The 25,406-nt window shown below is 36.7% G+C and overlaps 5 protein-coding genes and 2 pseudogenes across 7 annotated transcripts; 3 read left to right on the top strand and 4 right to left on the bottom strand.

Moving 5' to 3' along the window:
- LOC107433175 (probable histone-arginine methyltransferase CARM1) lies at positions 1–8,638 on the top strand (annotated as a pseudogene).
- A 2,080-nt stretch (positions 8,639–10,718) lies between these two features.
- On the bottom strand, positions 10,719–12,573 carry LOC107433176 (xyloglucan 6-xylosyltransferase 2). The gene has a single exon (XM_016044433.4). The coding sequence runs from the start codon at positions 12,254–12,256 to the stop codon at positions 10,901–10,903; it is 1,356 nt and encodes a 451-aa protein (XP_015899919.2). The 5' UTR covers positions 12,257–12,573; the 3' UTR covers positions 10,719–10,900.
- Positions 12,574–14,195: 1,622 nt separating this feature from the next.
- On the bottom strand, positions 14,196–14,970 carry LOC107433177 (translocator protein homolog). Its single transcript, XM_016044434.4, has one exon. The coding sequence runs from the start codon at positions 14,846–14,848 to the stop codon at positions 14,303–14,305; it is 546 nt and encodes a 181-aa protein (XP_015899920.1). The 5' UTR covers positions 14,849–14,970; the 3' UTR covers positions 14,196–14,302.
- A 560-nt stretch (positions 14,971–15,530) lies between these two features.
- On the bottom strand, positions 15,531–16,265 carry LOC125419596 (translocator protein homolog; annotated as a pseudogene).
- Positions 16,266–16,977: 712 nt separating this feature from the next.
- LOC107433227 (heat shock factor-binding protein) lies at positions 16,978–19,558 on the top strand. The gene is made up of 5 exons (XM_048465905.2): positions 16,978–17,133; positions 18,056–18,109; positions 18,460–18,483; positions 18,594–18,636; positions 19,210–19,558. The coding sequence occupies exons 1-5, from the start codon at positions 17,131–17,133 to the stop codon at positions 19,329–19,331; spliced, it is 246 nt and encodes an 81-aa protein (XP_048321862.2). The 5' UTR covers positions 16,978–17,130; the 3' UTR covers positions 19,332–19,558.
- Positions 19,559–20,787: 1,229 nt separating this feature from the next.
- LOC107433209 (protein RALF-like 33) lies at positions 20,788–21,392 on the bottom strand. Its single transcript, XM_016044468.4, has one exon. It carries the CDS (start codon positions 21,343–21,345, stop codon positions 20,968–20,970), a length of 378 nt encoding a protein of 125 aa, XP_015899954.4. The 5' UTR covers positions 21,346–21,392; the 3' UTR covers positions 20,788–20,967.
- Positions 21,393–23,681: 2,289 nt separating this feature from the next.
- Positions 23,682–25,364, top strand: LOC107433212 (small ribosomal subunit protein eS21y). 3 transcript variants are annotated; one of them, XM_048466023.2, is made up of 5 exons: positions 23,682–23,805; positions 23,999–24,089; positions 24,189–24,321; positions 24,697–24,766; positions 25,100–25,364. In XM_048466023.2, exons 2-5 carry the CDS (start codon positions 24,040–24,042, stop codon positions 25,108–25,110), a joined length of 264 nt encoding a protein of 87 aa, XP_048321980.1. In that variant the 5' UTR covers positions 23,682–23,805; positions 23,999–24,039; the 3' UTR covers positions 25,111–25,364. The 3 variants fall into 3 exon arrangements, with proteins under 3 accessions (XP_048321980.1, XP_048321982.1, XP_048321981.1); XM_048466024.2 differs by having other exon boundaries at positions 23,714–23,805; positions 23,973–24,089; XM_048466025.2 differs by lacking the exon at positions 24,697–24,766 and having other exon boundaries at positions 23,688–23,805.
- Positions 25,365–25,406: the final 42 nt, after the last annotated feature.

Genomic DNA, 25,406 nt, shown 5'->3' with positions numbered 1-25,406 from the left:
ATGGTGTCTTCAAGTTAATGTCATTTTTTCTTTACTCTATAACCATACTTAACACAATACAACCATTGATATTGATAACCCATAGAAATGTTTAGAGAAAATTTGAGTTTAAATATTAATTAATTATATGCAATTGAATTGGATTAGAACTTTGGATTTATTTTCCTAGACTGGATTGCAAATTTGTTTTAAGTTTGATGACTCTATGATTGAGGACATTACAAGGTGCATAATATTTTAACAAAAAACAATGTTTAGCTAGTAGCACTAACCCACCACCAATCATATAGAGAAATACTCAGTACCCAATTATACCTCTGCATTCAAAAGCGAAATAAAAGAGAGACAACAATAATTATTGCAAAAAAAAACAATAATTATTGCAAGATGAAGTCAGCAACAGTTGATTACAAGTTAGATATACAATAAAACGCCTATAGTTAGATGGCATGTTCTATTCCCTCTTTTGTTGCATGGTAATCAATGGTGTTACTTTTCTCCAGGAACATATGCTGCATTCATCAAAAAAAGTGCTAATTCTATTGGCCATGTGGCGGTTGATGTTGGCACTGGCAGTGGTATCTTATCATTATTTGCTGCTCAGGTGTGCTTTTCTTTTTGACCAACTAAGTTTATAAGATTTCTTTGGTGATCTGCATCTTTGATTCTTGAGTTTGGATGCACTTTCACTTTTCTTTATTCTTTACTGTCCCTCCATTGATAATATTGTTATACATATGCTTAGTAGGTTGATGCAAAGTGTGACGGTCCACATCTTTGGAATGGCCTAGTGGCATTTTCGTAAATATTTGAAGGTTGGGATCTTTGATTTCGGACCGTGGGAATCTCTTAAGAATGTCACTAGGATGGTGCATGTTGAATGGCATGCCAGGATTTGAAGATTTGCTAGAGAAAACCCCATTATGATTCCTCGTACAAAGTGATATCTATTGCTGCTAGAAAAGAAATGGCTCAATAAGCTCTTTAGAAGGGGTGGTCCGTGTCTGGCTTTCCACGGTCCCTGGCTCCTGCTTCAAGCTTAGGCTAAGCGAGCCTCCCATTGGCGACAGCAAGCCATGGGGCGGACATAAAGTGCCACGGAGGTGGGCTTATGTCTCCGAGGGACAGGGAGTTCCGAGGACAGTACCGGTAGGCGCTATGAGCTGGTATTGTGCGTCACTCCTGTGCTAGAGGCTGAATGTAGCATTCGCTATGCCGTTTCCTATCAACTATGCCAAGAACACACATAGGCCTTTGTTACAAGATTGTGGCAAATGTGCCAGTGAGCGGGGGCTCGGGTTCTGCCTCGCTCAGAGGGTCGGAAGCTAAACAGGCACGGACGGTGCAACACCGTGCCATCGGATGGCATTCGTATGTGGGCTTCCGATCTTGTGTTGCTACCTTGGGTAGCATGTTGGCACAATGCTGGCATGCATGCTCCAGGATCAGATGCTATTCGGGATGCGCATGGACCAAGGCCTAAATGGAGAACTGGGTTGCTGGCTAGATCTTGGCACAAGGTCGAGCAGCAAGCTACCGAGTGGGCGTGAGACCATCGGGCTAGCTTGTTGGGCGGTATGAGCCATAATGATTATGAGAATCAATAGATGGGGTGAGCATCTAGGCTATTAGCCGTGATGCCGGGAAGTAATCATAGTTACCTATACGCGAGACTCATGATAGTAGTTCTCGTCGGTGAACCTCAGGGGCGTACAATTGGTATCAGATTGGTCGATGTATAAACTCGGATAGTGAAAAGGCTAGCCTTGACTAGAGAGTCTTGGCTCCGCACAGTCTATTTCTCGTGCATAAAATGTAGGACAATGACAGTTGGTATCAGAGCTCAGTTTGTCCTGCAATAGGCGAACTGAGGAACAGATGGTATTGGTTGGTGATGCTTGGATCCGTAGAACCCCGATGCTACTGTGAAGGGGGCATTCTTGCATGGTGCGTGGGTAGTTGTGGCGGCACGCCCAACTTGAATATGATGTAGGGATGTTCACGAAACAAGTGTCAGTGTGCGATACAAATACACTTCAACTGGGATGGTCAAGCAGCGAGGTAAATGCGAAGTTCCTGAATGGGACAAGCATTTGGAATAAATGATTGGTGCTCAGAAAGGAATTCATGCATTGTTAAATGAGGAGCCACAAGAGATTGCCAGCCACAATGCTCTTGTAGGAGTACAAGCCGTGGGTAATATAGGACCATGAGAGGGAGTATAAGTCACAAGAGGCGCATTCCTTCTTAAAGGCCATGGTCCGTTAATGCACCTCTTTTAGGAGGTAGTGCAGTTCTCTTGGGTAGTCGAGGGCTTGTTAGCCATGTGTTTCTTTTGGGGTATTGGTCTCAAGAATATATAGAAAATACCAAAAATAGATCCATTTTGATCAAGAGTCTTAACGGCCACAAAGAGTGGGGAAGAAAGAACAAGCCAGTGCGGCTGGGTGGCAGAGGCCATGTTTGTCCAAGTGGAAGGACAACCTTGTTGAAGCGAATGAGAAGTCAAGACAAGTGGGGGCGGGGGTGTATGTTCTAAGTGAAACTCCCGTTGAGCATCATTGAATAATGGGGCCATCAAGGCGAAAGTGTAGATGCCATTAAGGCACAAGGGCAGGCGAGAATTAGAGATTAGGCCAACAGGGCCAAGAATTGTGCATGCCATGAAGGCATGATGGTGGACGAGAACTCAAAAGATCAGGCCGGCGAGGCCAACGTTATGGTTGCCACAGAGGCACCAATGCGAGCAACATAGCAAATAAGGCCGAGAGGGCCAAGGGACTGCCAAAGAAAAGGCAGAGAGCAAGCGATGATGACAACAAGGCATGAAAGCCGAATGTTGAAATGCTGTGGAGGCACGAGCTTCAAAAGAAGCACAATTAGACCACAGAGCTTGGGTAGCCTCAGAAGTATTGGTGCACATGGGCACAAAATATCAGTTATGGAGGCAAAGGACTTCAATAGAAGCAATAGCCTTGAAAGCATGGTGGTCAGTGCCATGAGGGCACGAGACTCTGGTGCGAGTCCATAAGGAAGCCACAAGTGAGCCGGTTCAGTGAGAGAGTAAACATTTGCTTGGGTGGAATTCGAACGAGCATTGGAGTTAGGCGTCGAAAGCATAAATGGGGGGAGTGTTCATTGCGTTGACACCCTATACCTTGGGCATAAAGAAGTGGCGGTTTTGGAAGCTTAAAGCGGAGTTAAGCAGCGTGCATTGAAGCAGAAGTCTGGTTAAAGAAATTCATGAGGGACGATACCTTATCCTTAAATCTTTTGGCTAGAGTTGGATGGAGCCAACGTAGGCTCATGATCAAGTAGCCTTGTGGAGTTTGAAAGCCATTTGTGGAAGGATAAGGGCCAGATGATGATAAGTCCAGGAAACCCAGAACCTCGCAAAAGGGAAGTTCCAAAAGGCGTATGTAAGCATGGAAAGTGAAAGGACTATGAAGGAAAGTCTCAGCGGAGACTAACAAAATGTCCTTATATGACCAAGAGGGTCAAATTTGAGTGTGGAATATTGCCAGAGGGCAAGATTTGGTTCAAGAAGGAACCTTGGATGCGTGGAGCATTGCAAATTTGCCAGAGGGCAAAACTGGCTCAAAGGAGGAGCTGAGATACAAAAGTGAACAAGATTGAGGCAAAGAACTAAGGAAGGGACTTAGTTTAAGGTGACACTAGGTGCCGACAGCCGAAATAAGGGGGTCTTAAAAGAGAGGACTTCCATTCGAGATGTGGCAACTTGTCGCGTAGAGGATTCCACTTGCGCAGGGGATTGGCATTGGAAGCCACAAAAATAAATGCACACTTGAGGGATGTTGTGCATCAATTTGCAATTGGAGAAGGCAAGCTAGCTTAAGATCTGCTAGCATATCACCATCGTGGAGATGGAAATTTGAGTGTGGGAACAAGAGCTGAGAAGGGAAACTTAGCTCATCACGGCAACAGAGTGCCGATGAAGCATGAAGTGGAGTTCAAAGGAGAGAAGAACTACCACATGAGGAACTCTCAAGTTTGGGTACTGTTGGGATAGTTGATGTAGGGGCAAACACCTGAGAGGAGACGGTGTGCTCGATGAGAGGGTCAAGGTCACCATCGGATTATTTGATAGAGTTTAGGCCATACGAGAACCTTAAAAGAAAAAGGGTCTTACTTTGGAGCTCGGGAATCTATTCATCCAAGAGGGACAATAAGCGTTGGCTTGGGTGCCAATGACTGAAGAGAATATCATCTAAGAAGGGACACGAAGTTGGCTAGAGTGATGCCAACAAGTGAAGAAAGCATTTGTCCAAAGGGGACATGAGTCCGGCTAAGGTGCCATCGAGATATACGAGAGGCAGAATTCATTCGAGGGGGACACTATCTGCTTATGAAGCTGAAAGTGCAGGGTGAAACACTAATTTACGCACAAGGAGGTGCATTTGTTAAGGAAAGCTTGAGTTTGGGTGAACACATGCAAGAGGTCCTTGGCCAAGTCCAAAAGTGGGCTCGCAAAGGTCGTCACAGAAGTGATTCTATAGAGGTAGAGGGACAAAGTATGCAGGATCTTGAGTTTGAGCCTGAAGAGCTTATGTGGATAAAAGGCATTATGCGGAGTGCAGGAGTCTTGAGGATAGCCAGCAGGCACGTCGATGAGGGCATCGACATAATGAAGTGGGGGAGGATGTGACGGTTCGCACCTTTGGAATGGCCTAATGGTATTTTTGTAAATATTTGAAGGTTTGCCAGAGAAAACCCCATTATGATTCCTCGCACAAAGTGATATCTGTTGCTGCCAGAAAGGAAATGGCTCAATAAGCTCTTTAGGGGGGGGGGGGGGGTGATCCATGTCTAGCTCTCCACGGCCCCCGGCTCTGGCTTCGAGCTTGGGCTAAGCGAGCCTTCCATGGGTGATGGCAAGCCATGGGGTGGACATAAAGTGCCACGGAGGTGGGCTTATGTCTCTGAGGGACAGGGAGTACCGAGGACAGTATCGGTAGGCACTACGAGCTGGTATTGCGCGTCACTCCTGTGCCATAGGCTAAGTGTAGCATTCGCTATGCTGTTTCCTATCGGCTATGCCAAGAACACACATAGGCCTTTGTTACAAGGTTGTGGCAAATGTGCCAGTGAGCGGGGGCTCGGGTTCTGCCTTGCTCAAGAGGGTCGAAAGCTAAACAGGCACGGACGGGGCCACATCGTGCCATCGGGTGGCATTCGTATGTGGGCTTCCGATCTTGTGTTGCTACCTTGGGTGGCATGTTGGCACGATGCTGGCGTGCATGCTCCAGGGTCGGATGCTATTCAGGATGCGCACGGACTAAGGCCTGAATGGAGAATTGGGTTGCTGGCTAGATCTTGGTACAAGGTCAAGCAGCAAGCTACCGAGTGGGCATGAGGCCACCAGGCTAGCTTGTTGGGCGGCATGAGCCATGAAAATTATAAGAATCAATAGATGGGGTGAGCATCTAGGCTATTAGCCGTGATGCCGGGAAGCAATCATAGTTGCCTATACGCGAGACTCACGATAGTATTTCTCGTCGGTCAACCTTAGGGGCGTATAATTGGTATCAGATGGGTCGATGTATGAACTCAGATAGTGAAAAGGCTAACCTTGACTAGAGAGTCTTAGCGCCGCATGGTCTATTTCCGCTACATAAAATGTAGGACCGTGACACAAAGCATGTTTATGCTGTGGAAGCTTCTGAAATGGCAGAATATGCACGGAAACTAATTGCTGGCAACCCAGCTTTGGGTCAACAGATAACAGTGAGCAATTTCTTTTCTTCTCTTTTCTTTATACCTTTTATCAAAGTTTCATGTCATTTTTAGTTCTCGGAATGTCATTATCAGTCAAATTTGTTTGCTGTTTGGTTATAGGTCATTTACCTTATTTTTTGGCCTGTCATTAAAAAATATAGGTAATCAAAGGTAAAGTTGAGGAGGTTAAATTGCCTGAGAAAGCAGATATTCTTATCTCTGAGCCAATGGGTAGGCCTTTTCATCCTTGCTCCTAGTCATTGGGGAGGATTGCGATTTGTTTCTCTTTTTGATGTTAAACTTATATTTCTTCTCTTTTTGTCATCATTTTATGTATATTATTTCATATGTCTACAACCTTCATCAATGGTTTAAGGGGGTCAAATTTGGTCCAAGGGGAAAAAAAGAGCAAATGATGGATGTATTGTGTGGAACTTTAGTGGATAGATGAAATATGCTCAAGGCTTCATTGCATAGTCTTTATTTAACTGAGCTTGATCTAGAATTTCTTTTTCTATGGCTCCAGGCACATTATTAGTTAATGAAAGGATGTTAGAGACCTTGCTAGAGATCGGTTTCTTATCTCAAATGGAAAAATGTTCCCCCCAATTGGAAGCTAAGAAAATCTTGAAATGCTTATTATTTTCTTTGGAGTCTTTGCACTGAACTGCTTTAAGGCTGATTGTGATATCAAGTGCCGATTCTCATTATTTCAAGTAGATTATTTTTAGGATACATATGGCACCTTTCAGTGATGAATACCTGTTTGTTGAAATAGCAAATAAGGTGAGTGTGTCATTTTGTTCCCCATGTAAGGGAAAAAATGTTATGGAGAATATTTAGTTTGAAATGCTTAATTCATTAAATTATTCTTGAGAAAAAGTCATTTATGTTAATTATTATTGTTATATATTTGTACAGGCCCTCTTCTGGCGGGAGCAGAATTACTATGGTGTAAATTTGACACCCTTGCATGAATCTGCATTCCATGGATATTTTTCACAGGTCTATATTACATGCGCCTTTTTAATTAATTGGAGTTTGGTGCCCCATTTTGTTTTACAGAGGTTATACTGTCTTGAATTATTTGCTGATGTGTTGCAAAAAGTCTTATGAGCTGTTGCTTTGGGTTTTGCACTTTCATAGGTATAGTTGAAGTACTTAAAGACTGGAGGTTAATGATATTGTAATCAGCATAACTATCCTGGAACAATTTTCTTACAGCCTGTGTTAGATGCTTTCGATCCGAGATTGTTGGTGTCTCTGTCGATATCTCATGTGATAGACTTCACCAAAATAAAGGTATTACTTGACTTCTTATATGCCCCTTATTTTTTTGTTGTACCTCATCTTTTGGCATGCAAAAGATGCTTCTGTATTTAATGAAGCCAACTACAGTTTTTTAATTGCATACTAGTTGTTCGTTGTTCATGAGAAACCGTTATTCAGATCTTTATATTTTGTTATGAAATTTCTTTTTAGTCAAAGCCCTGCTATCTTTTTTCAGAACTAGTGTTAGCATATACTTTTTTCCATCTCTGATGTGGCTTAGTTAATTTGGAGTGGAGGAACTTTTCAAGAATTAGTTTTGAGTTTCAGTGCATTATCTAGAAAAATCATATCATGTAGTTGTATGAAAGTTGTAGTAGTTGTTTCACTCTATTATGTGGTAAACTTTATAAATTTTGGATGTCAACGTTTTTGCTGGTTGTTGGTAATCAACATATAAGCCATCACTTTCACTGGTTTCTTTATTTTACCCTGCAGGAAGAGGAGTTGTATGAAATTGATATACCATTACGATTCATTGCCTCTGTGGGCACTAGAGTGCATGGACTTGCTTGCTGGTTTGATGTCCTGTTTAATGGAAGTTACCCATCTAAGTGTGACTGCATTGCAGTGGAATTGCTTATTTCCCCATTTTTCTTTTTTTCATGGTGAATTGCTTATTGCTTAACTGCTTCAAATTGCTTTATCAACAGTACTGTTCAAAGGCGGCTTACCACTGCCCCTGGTGCACCAACAACCCACTGGTACCAGTTACGTTGTGTTATCTCTCAGCCACTTTATATTATGGCTGGACAAGAAATTACCGGTCGCATCAAGATGATTGCTCACAATGCTCAAAGCTATACAATACATCTAACTTTATCAGGTTAGTTATATCTACTTGTGTCTTTGTTATTGATTTGTTTTCATTGAGTACCAACAAATTATAGTTTATCCCACGAGCCAAAATGTGGGGCCCTGCTGCTGAACAAGGAAGAATACTTCAATCATCATCATGCAAACTTGACCTCAAAGAGCCCTACTATAGAATGCCCCAACCACAAGCCTATGCGATGGCACAAGATCAGCAACCACATCAGCTGATGCAGACACAGGTATTGGCTTACTCTGTTGTTACGATCTATCGTTCAAGCTTGTTTATTAATTTTTTGTTTGTGCCAAGGCAGTTTGAGCGATTCATTTAGGTAAGTAATGAACTTTAGGAGTGAAATATTTGCCTAATCTTAGCAATAGCGGAAATATTCTATGTGATTCTGTTTATTTCTATCGCCACTTAAAGTTACCACTTCTTCAGTCGTACATAAATTTGTAGATATCACACATTAATTTGGAAGGTCAAATATCTGTCGAAAGTTGAAACAAAAAGTTGCGACAAGTCTTAGCATAGTTTGCATGAAATACTCCGTTGTGCTATTTATTCAATTTTAAACTTTTCCTCGGGTTCCTTTTGCACTGTTATAACTATCAGAGATGGAATAACTTGGTTGATTTATTTTTTTATTTTTATTTTTTTCAGGATATACCTATTCATTCACAGGATTTAGAAGAACCCGAGTTGATTCCGCAACCATCTCCAAAGTTCAGGCATACAGCCGAACACATTGATAGATAATGCTTGAACTTGAGAAAGTAATTTAACATGGCCATCTGTTGTAACATAGAACTTGCTCTACCTTAGAGAGTGCAAAGGGGTTCCTCAGTAACACCCACTTTTTCTTTTTCATTATTACTTCACACTCTGTCACAGGGTCAGTTTCTCTGTAATTAGTGTTAAACTTGTTTATTTTGAGTGGTTGTGCAGCAGATTCCGTACAATGCTATTTTGGTTTAACCACCCCAAAAAAGAAGTTGGTTTTGGTGCAAGTTTCCCAGTGCGTTTCTACAATAGTCATTGGTTTTTGACGTGTGTGGGACCAGGGAGTACAACTGATATTTTACACTTATTGAGGGATTCAACCAGGGCAAATAAAACACTTTAGTTTGGCATAACAAGATTAAAGGTTAATCTAACTGTATAACAAGGGCAAATAAAACACTTTAGTTTGGCATATACTTTGATGGTGTTCATGGAGTACATACTTACAAGAAAAGAAGTCTCAGAATCTTTTTATGGAATTTAATATGGATCATAAGAATGTTATGGAAAAGAAGCATCATTATTTCACAGCTTTTTGGATTGTTCCAAACTTTTTTCTCCCAACTTTTCCTCAAGGCATCAATCGGCAACCATGGAGAAATTAAGTTTTCTTTCTTAATATTATAACTTCGTTGAATTAATTGCTTTTATAATTGTTATTTCTTAGAGATGTACAAACTGGTGTTTGTATGACATTGTTTTTGATAATTGTTATTTCTTAGAGATGCAAAAATTGGTGTTTGTATGACGCAGAAATATATGTTTTCCATGGGCAGAGCAAAGATTTCATTTTTTATTTTTTATTTTTCCCCCCATTTTGCAACTACTAGTTATGGCCGTGGACCATGATTTAATGGAGTTAAATATACACGTCTTTTAAAAATTGTAATTTATCTTTTAATGGACAACTGAAGGAAGAAAAGTGTGATGACATTGTGAAGATTGCCTCGAGCAAGAACCTAGATAAATCTTCATTATCATATTTCACCATCAACTCATAATTTTTGCAAATTATAAAGCACTGTGAAAATTCATTATATCATTCTGTATCATGAGCCTCTGTCATCAAATACTGTCGTTTAAATCTTTTTGGACGCTGACTCGGCCCGAAAGGTGACGTGGCATGAATTTATAAGAGACATGGTTTAAAGAAACAGATTTTTCTTATAAATATATTGGTAAACAACGACATGAACCATTAAAAATGTGAAAGATAGTCATTATAAAGTTAATACATCAATTTATTATATATATATATATATATATATTTTGCCCTCTACATTCTGTAGTCATATATATAGCTATTTAATAAATGTATATTTTGTCCAATCATAAAAATTTAAATAATCATCGTTTTTAAAAGTCAATTTTGGGATCACATTTTAAGATCAATAATCAAACAAAATCCTAGTATGCAAGAAGTTTCAAAATTCAAATTCTCCCAACTAAAAATATCAAAATACACTTAATCAATTGCTTTAAGAATAAAATAACGTTAAAATATTCCAAAAAGTTTTTAGTGACACGTATATCAAATGATAATTTGTTATAATTTGATTGATAATCATCTCAGTACTTCTACCGTTGCTATTTGTTTACAAGTATATGTTTCAAATTTGTCAAAATTTCAGCATTGTATACCGTCTCCTCATCTCGTATGTGTAATTCATGTTACAATGAAACGTCAAATGGGGCAACTCTATTTAGTCCACTTTACCAAAATAATTATTGGAGAGTGGGGGTTGAAAAAAAAGGGTCCTCTAAAACTTGTCCAGCACTAGGACATCGTGTCGGTGCTCAAACCTCTATGGCCTTTTTGGCTTTTGGTAATCAATTGTCCAATAGACCACAGAGACCAGTGCACTGCCCTTCGAATACATATTGCAAAAACCACCAAGCAAAGAGGCATAAAGTTCAATCATGGCAAACCTTTTACACTGTGCTAATTTTATTGTCATTATCTGAGATTAATCACCAATGCAATTAAACTTTCAGAACAGCCATGAGGGAAGAAAAGAGAGAGGCTATATATATATATATATATAGCTTTCAAAAATCAATACAATTTTGAGTTTAAATTACTAGTAATAACACAAAACATGATACAACAGCCAGAGAAGTATTACCAGCAACAAATAACACGTATCATCAACTTCCCAAAAAAATGAAAAAAAAATTAAAACCAATATATGCTTGAAAATCTTAAATATCCAAATTTCAAACTAACCAACAAAAGGGCTATGATGATGTTTTGACGGCTTTGAATGCTGGATGAAGCAAACCAAGCTCATCTTTAACTTCAAGAGGATTGCTGGTCTCGTTCCTAACTCTCTTAACTCTACGACTACCAAGCGATTTGTGGGTAAATCCATAAATCTGCAAAATCTGATTGTCACCAAAATTATAAGCCCTATCCATCTGCTTCAGGCATCTCTCAACTGGGTAATCACCAAATTTCCCACAAGGTTTACAACCCACAAAATGCGTCACCAAAGGCCATCTATGGTCACCAAGACCTGGATGATAATTCTCAATCATTTCCTCATACCGATCCACCAGAATTCCCCAATAACCGTGCAAATAATAAGCACTTTCCAAATAAACTTTTTCACCCCACAACTCTCTCTGCGTAGCCAGCAGATAAACCATAGCAGATTGATCATCGGCTTCGAAAACCGGTCTATCTTTAAGCTCTCTGGTTAGTACCTTCCCTGCTTCGTCTCTGACTTTCCCTTTCGGACCCATTGGAGCCCAGGCATCAAGAATATCCAATGCCCATTGGGTGTTCCTCAGAAGAAAGCTTCCAGTGTTCAATCCAATCCAGTTTTTCTGATCGTACACCATTTCATTCCAACCGTGCATCACAAAGTTGTGATCCTTATACCTTTCCCATGGAACTTCAAACGCCATGTCGGTGAACATAGCGTCACTATCCATCCACCATAAGAACTCGACCTCTGGATGAGACAACAAGAGCTTCCGAATCAATGGCAGCTTAGCCCAAAACCCAGCCATTTCAGCGTCGAGTAGTGCCATATTGTAGAAAATCTCAATCCCATGAAGCCTACAGTAGTCGATTTTGTTCTTGATCGACTTCAAGAGGTAATGATCGCCGACCGGATTTTCACACGGTTTGGGCGACGACCCAGTAACAAGTAGGACCCGGGGCTTATTGGGTCCGATAAAATTCGGGAAATTCGGGTTCTTTCTAAGCCACTCAGCTCGCTGCTCGTCCCAATCCGAAATTTTCGGGCCGAGACTGTACGGCTTATTAGGATCGCGCTTTTCTTCGTCTCCGCCTTCGTCGACCAATATCTTGGAGATGTCAAACGTGGCGTAATTGTTGGACTGGTTCGAATCGGGTTCGGGCTGGGCCTCCTCAAGCACTCGGTGGGGCTCCACGCGCCGGCCGCGAGATGAGAATCGCTCTCGGATCTCATTGTAGTCCTGCTCTGGGGTACCGAATTTACCAGCTCCGATGGTGCCTCGCAAAACAACGACGGTAAGGAAGAGACACATAAATGTCACCATTCCGTGACGCACCGCCCTCTGGATCTGACGGACTCGGCGAGTTCCCAAGCACCGGTCCAGCATTCTGAGCCGCTCGAGTTGAACCGGCGATACACAAAACCGAGAGAGAACGAAAAAGAAATATCTTTCTTCTTCCTTATCGAGAAGTAATATTCATTTATTTTTTCAGCAACTGAAAAATGGAAAGTTTCATTAAAAGTAGCAGTAATTGAAGGGGGTTACGATCGTAAATATGAATAGGAAAGCTGGATTTATATGGTAATGAGCGAGAACAGACGGATTAGACAGTCGGTGGAGGCTGAAGAAACAAGAAGATGAAGAAGATCCACAAGAGAGAGAGAGAGTGATAAACTGGGAAAGAGATTATTTCCGACAGATTTCCTTTTATTTTTACTTTTTATTTCTTTTTTTAATATGCGATATTCTCGCACGTCATCACGTTGTTGGGGTCATATACAGTGTGCTCGAGTAATTTTCTAACACCTTTGGACCCGCCTTTTGATTGTTCACATCATGTGATGAAAATTTCTAAGAAATTGTTAATTTTTTTTTAATTTTTTTTTTTATGAGATAAGAAATGTTTGTTTGTTTTGTTTTATCAATCTGCGAATATGAATGGATGTGATAATAATTTTTTTTTCTGATTTTAAGTATTTTTACTTTATATTATTATCGCTTTAACATTAATTAAACATGTTATTTTTTAAAAAAAATCTTATATATTCTAGATTTTAGATAGAATTTTCATTAAAAAAAAGTTTATCGCTTGCTTGAGAATTTATCGATTAGTTTCTTACTATTATTCATAACTCAAAAAGCGAACCATTAATTTCAATTTCAGAAAAAAAAATTTCAAACTAATAATATAGTAATTAATCGTTTCCTTATTTTATTAATTTTACTTTGAAACTTTATTTTATTTTTCCAAGTAAAAGTCAATCACTCCGTATATTTTTATGTTATATGGAGGATGTTACATCACGGGAAATTAGTGAAGAAAAGCAAAGCATGTGTTGGATGCGAGCTGTATCGAGAGAGAGAGGGATTGAATTTATTCAAGCCACATGGCTTGCTTTGCCTTACATGCAACGACGTCACGTTGACGTTCACATCTAACATCTAACATCTTCCACCCCAGTTCTAATAAGCGTTACGGAATGAAGACAAAAAAAAAGCTAGAGTTTTGAGTTTGACCATCTGGCTTTTATACACGTGGCTCCAACCCAATTGCTCTTACTCTTAGCCCCTTTCTAAAGGATCTTTGCCACACATAAAATTCCAGTCTAATCTGCTTGTAAATTTAAAATTCTGCAGCCTGGGTACTTCTTCACCTTCTGGAGAAAATTCGTTTTCCTTTATTTAAAGAGAAAATCATGCTTTATTAAAGACATATCCATATAGTCTAACAGATCTGTTTGAAGTAACCTAGAAGATGCACTTATAATGTGACTTAGAAAACTTTTTTTTGGGACATTTTAGTTGTCATTTTTGGTTGTAACAACTTCATTTTTTTATTATTTTTTTATTCATTCTGTTAGTAAGTAATTGTATGCTTGATAAATAATTTAGTAGCAGTAGTTTGATATTCTAATTTTGCTTTCTGTTTATCTATTTTTTTCATAATGTAAATCTTAAAAGTTGATTGTTAATTTTGATAAATATACATATATATATACGGATATTTATAAGAACACTTTTTACTGTACATTTCCTCTAACGGGGTTATATATTTTACCTTAATTACCCATATTACTAAAAAAAAAAAAAAAATTAGCCGCAAAAAAAAAAAAAAGCCAAAATTTTCATAGAAACTAAACTTTCAAAACAAAACAATTAAATATGTTAGATAATAAAAGAATCAAATAAATACTTTTTAAATTTCTTATAGCTTCATATATGCGTTTTCGACCCCATGAAATGCATAATACAGAATATATTATCAATAATAATTTTTAAAAACATAAACTTGTATATAATTCGACCTCAAGGAACACAAATGAAATAGAATAAAATCAACATTTTATTGATAATATGTAATTGGTAATTGAAGTTTTGATACAACCTATGAGATGCAAAATAGTCTGCAAAACTAGTACTCAAAAATTAATTTCAAAGGTAAGCTATAAGCTGACAAGTAACAAAGGTAAGATAAGCGACCCATGTTAAACAAGGCCTTATAAGATATTCAGCAGAAGGACTAACACGTTTAAAGTAAAAATAACAAGCAAAAAGAGTGCCAAATTGAATCACACAGAAAACAAACCCAAGCCAAGCAACCCCAATTACAAGAACCAAAGGATTCCAAACCATGCTCAATGAAATCTGAGCAACATAGAGAGGCAAGGCATGCGACTCTGAATCGAACCCACCATCGGACCAAACCAGCCAAGCCGCAAGGCCCATTAGAAAAGAGGAACCCAATGAGGCTAGGTGTATGAACCAAAGGGGTGGTAACCAGAAGATTGTGGCTAAGACCCTGTACTTTTTGCCCGAGCCGAACAATAAGACCATGGTCATGGTTATGAACAAAGGCATTGCAACCGAAACAGCAAGTTTCCATGGAGACCTGGGGCTATCACTGCTGGTTTTGTTATCTTTGCCGGGTTCTTGGTTGGTCATGTCCTTGAACCGCCGTTGGCAATTTTGAGAAGCCATATGGGATTTCAGAGATGGGGGAGTAAGGGAAGTAAAGGTTATATATGCATATATAGAGAAAATTAAATTTGGAAAGTTTACATTTTGGTGAAAAGGTGTTGGCACGAAATTTGGATCGTATACTTTCCAATCTTAATTTTGTAACGGATATATATATATATATATAAATAAGTTAGGACACACTCTACAGAATTAAACAGATCTTTTAATTTTTAGTAAAGGCCAAGCCGAGGCCCGAGGGAGGAACGGTCCCATCCCAAAAAGTGTGTTTGGATACACTGGTTTCCACCAAAAATTCTAGTTATTTGTTAGAGAAATTAGTGGTTTTATCACCTAGTTAGGCTGTTTCGTGGGTGTGTACATTAAAAATTAGATTCCAATTTTATTTTTTTTTTAAATAAACAAAACTTTTGAGCATCAGCAATCATTTAGGCAACTTATTATTATCTCTTTAATAAAAATAAAAAAAATAAAATTATTATTGTCTCTATTTGGCATTCTTTTTCATATTAACATGCATTTGAAAATCAATCTTAATATAAAAGCTCAATTATCACTGCATAACAACTTCTCTTTTTTTCTTTTTTTTCTCTCTTTTGGTTTTTGGAAAATCAATAGATAACAAATTTTGACATAACAAAAATCACAAAAAATATATATAGATATACATCGAATATTTACATTAAAAAAAAAAAAGTATGAACAAGTGCACTCCTTTTAGCTTACATATCCACACAAAAAATTTTAAAAAGAAAAGAAAATTCTTGCAGCTTGGCTTCTCTAGCTCATAATTCCCCTGAGAATAAAGGGATTCATATGTACCCGAAACACAAACATTGCTTAAACCTAAAATCCAATAAAAATAAACATATTTTCAGAATAAAAGACTAGTAAGCTTATAATTAACAACGGTGAAATAAGCCACCCATGCCAAGCACGGCTTGGTAAGATCCTTAGCAAAAGGATTCACACGTCTAAAGCTTCGGTAACATGCAAAGAGACTTCCAAAATGTACAACCGAGAAAAACCATCCAAGCCAAACAGCCCCTACCACAAGCACAAGAGGGTCCCAAATTATACTGAGAAAAGTTTGAGCAATGTAAAACAACAGCGCATTGGATTGGGTATGGAAACCCCCATCGGCCCAAAAAAGCCAAGCCGAGAAACCCATAAGAAAGGATGAACCCAGGGAAGCTAAGTGAATGAACCAAAGGGGTGGGAACCAAAATGGCTTGTGAACGGCTCGGTAGTTATGGCCCGAGCCGAATAAAATGACTGTGACCATGGTCAAGGAAAATGGCACTGCCACCGCAATGGCTAGGGACCTCAATGCCCTTTTGGCTTTGGCTCTTTTGTCTTCTCGTTTGTAGGTCATTGTGTTTGGTTTGGTGGAAAGTTGCATTGATTTTTTTTTGGTTTGAGAGAGTTTGGGGAAAAAAAAAAAAAAAGGGTAAAAGGGAATGGAGAATTTTGCAAGGAAATACTAGTAGGGGATGGGAATGAACGTTACGGAGCAAATATAGGAGGAAATGCATCTTTTAGGTGACATAAAATATAGGAGTTTTGCTAAAAAGGGTGTTTGTGGATTTGATAGAGTGCTTATAGACTCTTGTTTTTATTGCATTTGTGGTCTTAGATTTGATGAAGTGCTTATAGACCCTTGTTTTTATTTCATTTTATAGTTTTGTGCTTTTTAAACTTGATGGTTGCTAAATATATCATTCTCTTTACAATGTTCAATCTCCTATTTGGTTTTTTTTTTTTTTTTTTGTAATTAATAGTTTATATTTACATAAAAAGATTAAAATATTGCTTTTTTTTTTCTATGTCTATTTACACTATATAACAATTTTATTTTATAAATAATTGTTGATATGATAATATCTCAATTCTTTGAAAACAAATGCAAAGTATATACAATTAATATATATATATATATATAAATTTTTTTTTTCTTCACTCATGTATAGACTCACTAAAATGCAAATGAATAAAATAATCATACCTTATTTGTTAATTGATATTGTCCCCCATTTCTTTTCCCTTTCTGTAATTTAATATATTGTCACACCTTTATCATGATTTGAAATAATTACCACCATTTTTCATAAAGACCAGGGACAAACTCGTAATTGTGTGAATTCCATTTCGCAACTTCGTTATTACTCTTCCCACCACCTTGATCTCCAAAATTTTCTAAAGCCCGCCACACTCCTTTCATTCACACTCTATACCGCCATTAATCGAGTTTTCAAGCTTTGTCTAGCAGAAACAGCTCCAACATGGTAATTGTAATTTGTTTGCTTTTTCATCAAATTTCCACATTTTATTTATTTATTTATTTTTGTTTCCTTAATAAATTATCACATATTCAGTTTGCAATTAGGGTTTTTGTCTAATCTATATTCGATCTGATTCCTCCTTGTGATATTGGGTTCGATCTCCTTTTATATTTCCAGAGTTTCACTTGTTTAGAAGCTCATGCTTAATTTTGGTTCGAGTTTGAATCGTCGGTTTCATTGCATGTTGTTTTATTGGTTATTTAGAAGTATGGAGTTTTCTGTTTGATTGCTGAGAAATTCGAGAATATCGAAGAAAATGAAATATTTAACTGTTTGTTGAAACTCAATGCTGTCCCGCTTTCAAAACCTTGGCTAGAGATCTCTAATGGTCAAAATTGATCTTTGATCAGTTTAGCCGACCAGAAAATGGCAAAGTAATTATGGTATTTACTTTTGCTTTGCTCTAATATGGCAAGGTTGAAGAAAATTTTCATTGAACTTGGGAAGGACTTTGTTAGGCTGGGTTCAAACTAATGTATTTCAGATACAGTATAGGTTGGGTAACTATCATTTACTCACATGAGGGATTACTAATGTTCATTCTATGTGGTATGGACAAGCTTTATTTGAAACAATAAACCTGTGGCAGGGTGGTCATTTGTTTCCTTTCAGCTCAAAAAATATAGTTAGTATAATCCTTGTTACTAGCTTGCATTTTAATTGGTAAAAGGCCTACCCTTTTGATTGCATGGCCATTTTGTAGCCCCTTAGCTCATAAATACAAGTTAGTACAATTCAAGTTACTGGGTTCAGAATAATCAATCTGAAGATGAGTTCTAATTGTAATATCATTGTTTTCTGAATTCATAGTAGTGATCCTCTGATCACATCTTAGCGAGTTTTCTCACTTGTTGCTGTTTGGCAGGATGGACATGATACAGAAGACACAAAACAGAGCACTGCTGACATGACAGCTTTTGTGAGTTTCTGTAAATTTATTGATTTATTTTTCGATAAAAGGTTATTTTATTTGAATTACATTAATTATCAGCATAAGGATATGCAGCATTTTGAGGTTCTCAAGTATACGGTTTAACTATGTATTGTTTTAGTAGCTATCTAGATTTTATGATTTTGGTGATAACCATTCCGTGAACATTTATAACACTGAACACTGCAGGCGGGCCCCGGGGGGGGGGGGATCATGTTTTGGTCTTCTTAGTCTTCACCTTCATCTTTTTTTCCCTTTTTTTTTTTTTTTTTTTTTTTTTTTTTTTTTTTGGGTGGAAACAATTGAAATCTGGCCTTAATACATTGTGCTTTTTGCAGGTACAAAATCTTCTTCAACAGATGGTGAGTTTTTAATATGAGGTGTTCTTCTTGTAATCGCTGACACTTTTCAATGGGGTTAGATGTCTTAAGAATGAAGCCTTTTTTTTTTTTTTTTTTTGAACCTTGTGCAGCAATCCAGGTTCCAGACAATGTCTGATTCCATCATTACAAAGAATATCCTTCTCCATATTTTCTTATTGAGTTCAAATTTATATGTTTATCTTATGCCAATTATTTTTCTTTTTTTATATTAGCAGGACAAAATCAGTCAATTGGCCCTTGATATAGCATTAGAATATAGTCTGTTTGGTTTTACATTGTTGCTTCTAGCTTGTCTGGTATTGGGTAGTTCAACATCCTTAGTAACACTGTGAAATTTGTGTTATCCAATTGCCATGCTATTTCATCTTTTATGGATTTTCCCAATACAGATTGTGGCCATGCGAGGGCTTTATTAATGAGGTTAGATTTGGCTTGGTGGAAAGCATGACAGAAATATGTTATATATTTACTTTGGTCATATATTGCCTTTGTCTTTTATTATATTATATTTTGAAATATAATTTGCAAGGATGGAACCTATGTTCTACCTATGGATTTGCGCCATCTAATGATGTGGGAATGAAAATGAAAGTTTTGTTTCCTTGGTAAGCTTGAGGAAGGAAATTTTAGTACTGTATTTTTCCTCCAAAATGGCGTGGTTTTCAATTTCAAGTGCCTTATTTTTTCTCCTTGACCAAAATGTACTTGATGAGATGGGCAACAGGATAGATGAATTAGAGCAGAGCATCAATGATCTCAGGACCGAGATGGGAGTAGAGGGCTCCCCACCCCCTCCGGCCCCAAAGGTAGCAGATGATTCAGCATAAGATTGTCGGTGGCACACACTTGATTGAAATCAATTGGTTTTCCAAAATATCTGAGTATACCTGTATTTACTTTTTGGCTTTGGAATGGGAATGAAATACACAATTATCAATTCTGAGAACATATATATATATATATATATGTATCTTTTTTGGATGTAATGGATTTTTAAACAATGTGAAATATGTTTCTCTTTACCTGATAAATTTGATGTTTTTCGTTTCCCGTATATTGGAAATTTTTGGTCCTTCTATAGATCTTAAAAATGTAAACCGTTGTTTCCGCCGGCCGCATTGCTCAAGTTCCATGATGTTTTCATTTATTTATTTTTTTCTCATTTTTTAATGTATTGCTATGCATAATGACAATTCATTCCATGACAACTTCATTTCAACTACAAGCTTTCAACTACAAGCTTCATCCTATGTAACTAGTCAATTAATATGATGTGTTTTATGTAACCAGTCGATTATGATATAACGTGTTTTTTAAGTTATAAAAACAAAATCAAAACAAAAAAGAAGAAAAATTATGCTATGGCCCTTCCACGTTGTAGGTGGTCCTTGACATATTTGATATTTATTTTTATTAGATGCTAATGGGACATGGATATATGGTCTCAGAAAAAGCTAGATGCCATGATGGTGAATATCATATTCATTCATTTTAGTGCATTGCATGTTCATAATTCATGTGGGTCGCATTCACCCAAAAAAATAAAAAATAAAAAATAAAAAATGTCGGTTTAGATTTTAATTGTATATTTTTATCATATAAAAATTGTTGCCAATAGGGAATGCGCTGGATTCTGGTTTGGCATTAGTCTTGGCTTACTGGATCTAAAGCATTTCCGTAAATTCCTGGACTGAAATTTGGCATTTTCAATTATACCTACCACAATTTTAGACACCCATTATATAAATCTAAAATAAAAATTGGGTTTTCACCAAAATTAAAATAATATCTGGACAACAACAAAATTTAGGCATTTGGCATTATTTGGTCCCTCTTTTTTTGTTAGCTTTTCCATCTATCACGCTCTTTGTATCTGCTTTTCGTTTGTCTTTATTTTCAAAAAAAAAAAAAAAAAAAAAAAAAAAAAAAAAAAAAAAAAAGAAGACGGTTGTGGTTTGCAATGACTCATTTCTCCTTAGATACCTCAAAATCTCATCCCTACAATTTCAGAAGACAGCTTAGGAAAGTGGCTTTACAGCCCAAAAACAGGGCTCTAGAATTTAACAAAAGCAAGAAAATAAATAAATAAATATTCATCAATACAAATTTTACACCTAGAATTTGAAAGCCCAAAGAACCATCTCAAATATAAGATATTTATGCACATCAACAATTCCCATTTCAAATACAGAAAAATAAAAATACAAAAATACAGAAACTGGAGATAAATCATAGCAAGAGGAAAATGATAATATTAAATACACAGAATTAAACACATAATCATAAAAAAAGATAAATGAATAAATGGGTATATAGTAAAATTGCAAATTACAATATAAAACATCAAATTTTCTTGATACTTATTCAAATCTCTTTCTTAATAATAATAATGTATATAACACCACAATCTTCAATCAGGCAGATACATATATAAAAATTAAAAAAATAATAATAATAACAAAGTTAGCGTCTGCAGCGAGTAATGGCACTGCAACCGCGAGAGTAGGGATTGGCCTGAGCCCCAGGTCGGCAATTGTAGTAAGAAGCACCTCGGCGTGAACAAGGCACAGTGTTCCTCCTCAGCGCACCGTAGCTAATATAACGCCTCGCCGCTAAAATGCGCCGGTTGGTCTCAGAGTCCATTGCCATCTCCAGGTCGTCATCCCCAGCTATGAGGCACTCTGCCATCGATCCACTGCATCCCGATCTCGTTGAAACCCAGGCGAGCTGATGATGGTCCAGGTCCACGCCGAAATCAAGGGCTGATGATGAGGCTAGTGAGAAATGGACGGCCAAGATGGCACAAATCGCAAGGGAACAACAAAAACTTGAGCGTCCCATTTTTTTTGAGTCCGTGTCTTACCACAGGTTTGGAGAAGATGAGAATGAAGGCAAGTCTGGGATATATGTCCTAGTTTGTTTTTAAATGCCATCGGTTTTCTGGTTATTTACATGAAGTACCACTTGACTTTACTTGAACCGGCTTTGCTTATTTTGTAAGAATGTCAATTGCTTTATGGACACCCACTAATTAGGGCTTTTGACTTTATTGGGAATTTTTGGACATTTTTTCTTTTGGTAAAAAAATAAAAAATAAAAAAAAAAAGATAAATGGCTAAAGATGATGATAGGAATTGGACAAAAAAATTAAAATAAAAGCCAGTGAGTGGACAGCATATATGAAAGTGAAAGAAAAATTTTTTTTTTTTTTGGGTGTGGTTAATAGTGAAGGAAAAGCTCTTAAGAAAGTGGCATTTTGATAATCCTACCTACAACAGAAAAGCTCAAATTCCATGGCCCAAATAGATGGGTGTGAAAGCAAAGACGATGAATTTTGTAGCACTGGCAACATTGTTGTCGCTTTCTATGGCAATTAAGCGCGTTTTGTGCCTTGAAATGGATCCAAATGTTCAATGTAACATTATTTCATCAGTGTGCATTATTTCAATAGTTTGTGTCATACTCGGATGTCACTTTTTTTGAAAATAATAATAATAATAATAAATAGCAGTTCAAGGGAAAATCACTTATTACATTATAAGTCTTTGTTAATTTTGCCTTATAAATCATAGTAATATAAGGGTGAATTACTTTGCATAAAGAGTATATGGTACATGTAGGGGTGGACTCGGTGCGGATTGGTTCGGTTTTTGAGGTTTTTTTAAACCTAACCGATCAATTCGGTTTGAGTTGGTTACATAACCGAACCGAATCGAACCCAATACAAAAACCGAACCGAACCGAACCGACCATACTTGATCGGTTTGGGTTGGGTTTGCCGGTTGGGTTGGTCTGGGCTTCGTGTTGGGCCTCGGCCCAAATTGTATATATATATATATTTCGAATTTGGTATTTTTTGGACCAAAATTGTATAAAAAAATTTGTAGGCCTTTTTAATCATCAATCTATATTTTAAATTAGATATTCTTTTCAAATTATTCTTTAAATTAAATAATTTTAACATACATCCATCCACCTAAACAAAAATACCAAATAAGTTAATTATTAAGCATCAAACATATTAAATAATACAACACATAATCATACAACTATAATACAAATCTACAACTACCACCACCCAATTATAAACCATACATCAACAAATAAAGTATATAACAAGTCTACAACCATTATTAGCTACAAAATAAAATACAACCCATATTTGAAATCTAAAATTTTAAAATAAACTTATAATTAAATAAACTAATAATCCATAAAAATAAAAATTAATTTAAATATTGTTTTCTTCCACATTTGTGTATTGTGTTTTCATCTTGAAATCCAACGGTAGTAATTAGATGGTGAGAGATCAATGGCTTACAAATTTCATAGAAATAATTTAATGAAAATAATTTTTGCAAAATGGCTTTTTGGGTATGAAACGGTTCGGTTCGGGTTGGGTGGGTTAAAATTCCTTCCAACCCGTAACCCGAACCGAAAATCTAACATTTTTATATGTATAACCCGACCCAAACCGACTGAACAATAAAAACTAACCCAAACCAACTCAAATTCTTCGGTTTGGTCGGATTTGTCGGGTCAGGTCTGTTTTTGCCCACTCTTAGGTACATGTTCAAAAGTAATGCTAGTGGGAAACATATACTAGAGAACGTTGCTCTTCTGGTTGACAAATTCAATTCCTATAATTGCATTTTTTTTTTTTTTGGTTTCCTTTCACTTTTGTGGAAGGTGCTAATTATAAATTATTATTTTTCTTAAATATATATAGTAGGAAGGTTCAGGCTATAGAACCTTGTGAAATCAGTAGACTCATTTTTTAAAGGACTTTTATAAAAGGAAAAAAGAAAAAAAGAAGGCGTATTAGTACAATAATTAAATTTAATTTTGATGTAAAATGTTATAACAATGCTTCGATTGGTTGATACATTTAACGAGTGAACTTAACAAAACAAATGCATCTCCATTCGAATTTAAATTTTGGTTAAAAAAATTTGGTAATTCTAATAATTTTTAATTGATAAGTTTTTTAATACGTTTTAGATTAACTTATCTATCATTATTAATTATATTTAATTACTTCATTGGCCAAGAGGGATTTAAAAGCCCAAGGCCTTAAGAATGGGCTCGGATCCAGTGGACAGGGCGTTTGAATGATTCTACTATTGGGTTCAATCAACCCAAAACATAATTTGTTCCTATTGTGAAACCCAAATCAAATGGGCTTTAATAAACTGATTAGCCGAAATAGATTTTCACCTTTATAAACCTACACAGAAAAAACCCTAGTTGTTCGTTGCCTCTCTCCTGGCTGTCTCACATCTTCTCTCTCCGCCGGTAAAGGTGAGGATTTTGGAGTTTGATAGTATTGCTGTTTTTATTTTATTTATTTATTTTTAGGTTTTATGCAATATATTAGATTAAACTCAGAACAATTTCGGTTTTGTTTGAACCGATTAGCGAGTTATTTGGAATATTTTTTTTTTTCCGTTTCCTTTTCGGATATTCAGATTTGGATCATTTTTCTGTGAGTCAGGTTTAAAGGCATTTGAAGAAGTAGTTGATTCAAAACCCAATATGCAGAACGAGGAAGGAGTTATAACTGAGCTTTATATTCCCAGAAAATGGTTTTATTTTTTTTATTTTTTTTTATTTATTTTTTATTTTTTATTTGGTTATGCTTTCTTGGTTTTTTGAGTTAGCTAATTTTTGGTATGTCTATGCAGCTCTGCTACTAACAGGCTGATAACTTCGAAGGACCATGCTTCAGTCCAGATTAACGTTGGACATCTGGATGAGAATGGTGTCTACACCGGCCAGTTCTCTACCTTCGCTCTTTGCGGTTTTGTCCGTGCTCAGGTATTGTCTAAACCCCAGTATATGAATCAGACCAGCTACTTGTATACCTCTGATACTGATTTAGCAAATGTAGATTGTGGGTAAATGCTTTTCTTGCGTTTTATGGAAGTAATGTCTTACATTTTTGTACTGTGCTGACTGTATTTAATTTTTTTTTTTTGCTTATCCGTGCTTGTATTACATATTTTGTTTCTACTATGATCTTTTTGTCTGTGATAATAACTTATCAATACATGTTTGTTTTGGGAAATTGTAACTAGAGTCACATTTTTCATGTTGGTTAAATTGTATTTATGAAACAATGGATTTGATCTGTTTGTCTTTGTACATATTTTGATGCTTAAGCAATGAATTCTTGCTATCTTTCATTATAAGCGTTTTGAAGTTTGGTGGCCTGTCTTTTATTGGAAAGCAAGATCTGTGTATAAGTGCCTGAATGTTTCCGGCGAGTAAGTTGTGCTTTGTATTAGGTTTTCTTCTATTATCTTGTTGAGCTTATCTCCTAATCATAATCTTATCTTGTTGAACTTGTGTTCTAATCATAGTAATGTATTGGCTACTACTTGGTAATTGTGCACTTGTAGTTTGCATGTTTGGCCCTTTTTGTGCTTTTCTGATGCCTGCTTGTAAATTCCGTGCTTATTTCTAGCGTGTAGTTTTCTACTTGCTATAGTTCCATTTTTTTGATCCATGAATCGGTTCCTTTTGATGTTTTACCATTTAACTGCATTTGGTAAAGTTAAGGTTTCTGCTACTGACTTCTTTTTCTTTTTTGCAGGGAGATGCTGATAGTGCACTAGACCGACTATGGCAGAAGAAGAAAGCAGAAGTTCGACAACAGTAGAAACTCCTCTAGGGTTGGAGTCATCCGAATCAGTGATTTCTTTTCTTTTTTTTTTTTTTTTTTTGGGCGTTTCATGAGAACTGTCTTTAATTGGCAAGCTTGTTTTTTTGGTTACGGTTTCAATTCACCTCCTTGTTAACTCTATTTAAATTCTTATACAATGTGACTTATGTTTTATTTAATGTTTTTTCGTTCTTGATATTGAAATCGTCCAAATTAGAGCATTAAAATTAGATAGAAG

The sequence above is a fragment of the Ziziphus jujuba genome, chromosome 11 (genome assembly GCF_031755915.1).
Source record: "Ziziphus jujuba cultivar Dongzao chromosome 11, ASM3175591v1".
Taxonomy (NCBI): domain Eukaryota; kingdom Viridiplantae; phylum Streptophyta; class Magnoliopsida; order Rosales; family Rhamnaceae; genus Ziziphus; species Ziziphus jujuba.
This window is presented reverse-complemented; position numbering and strand designations above follow the sequence as displayed.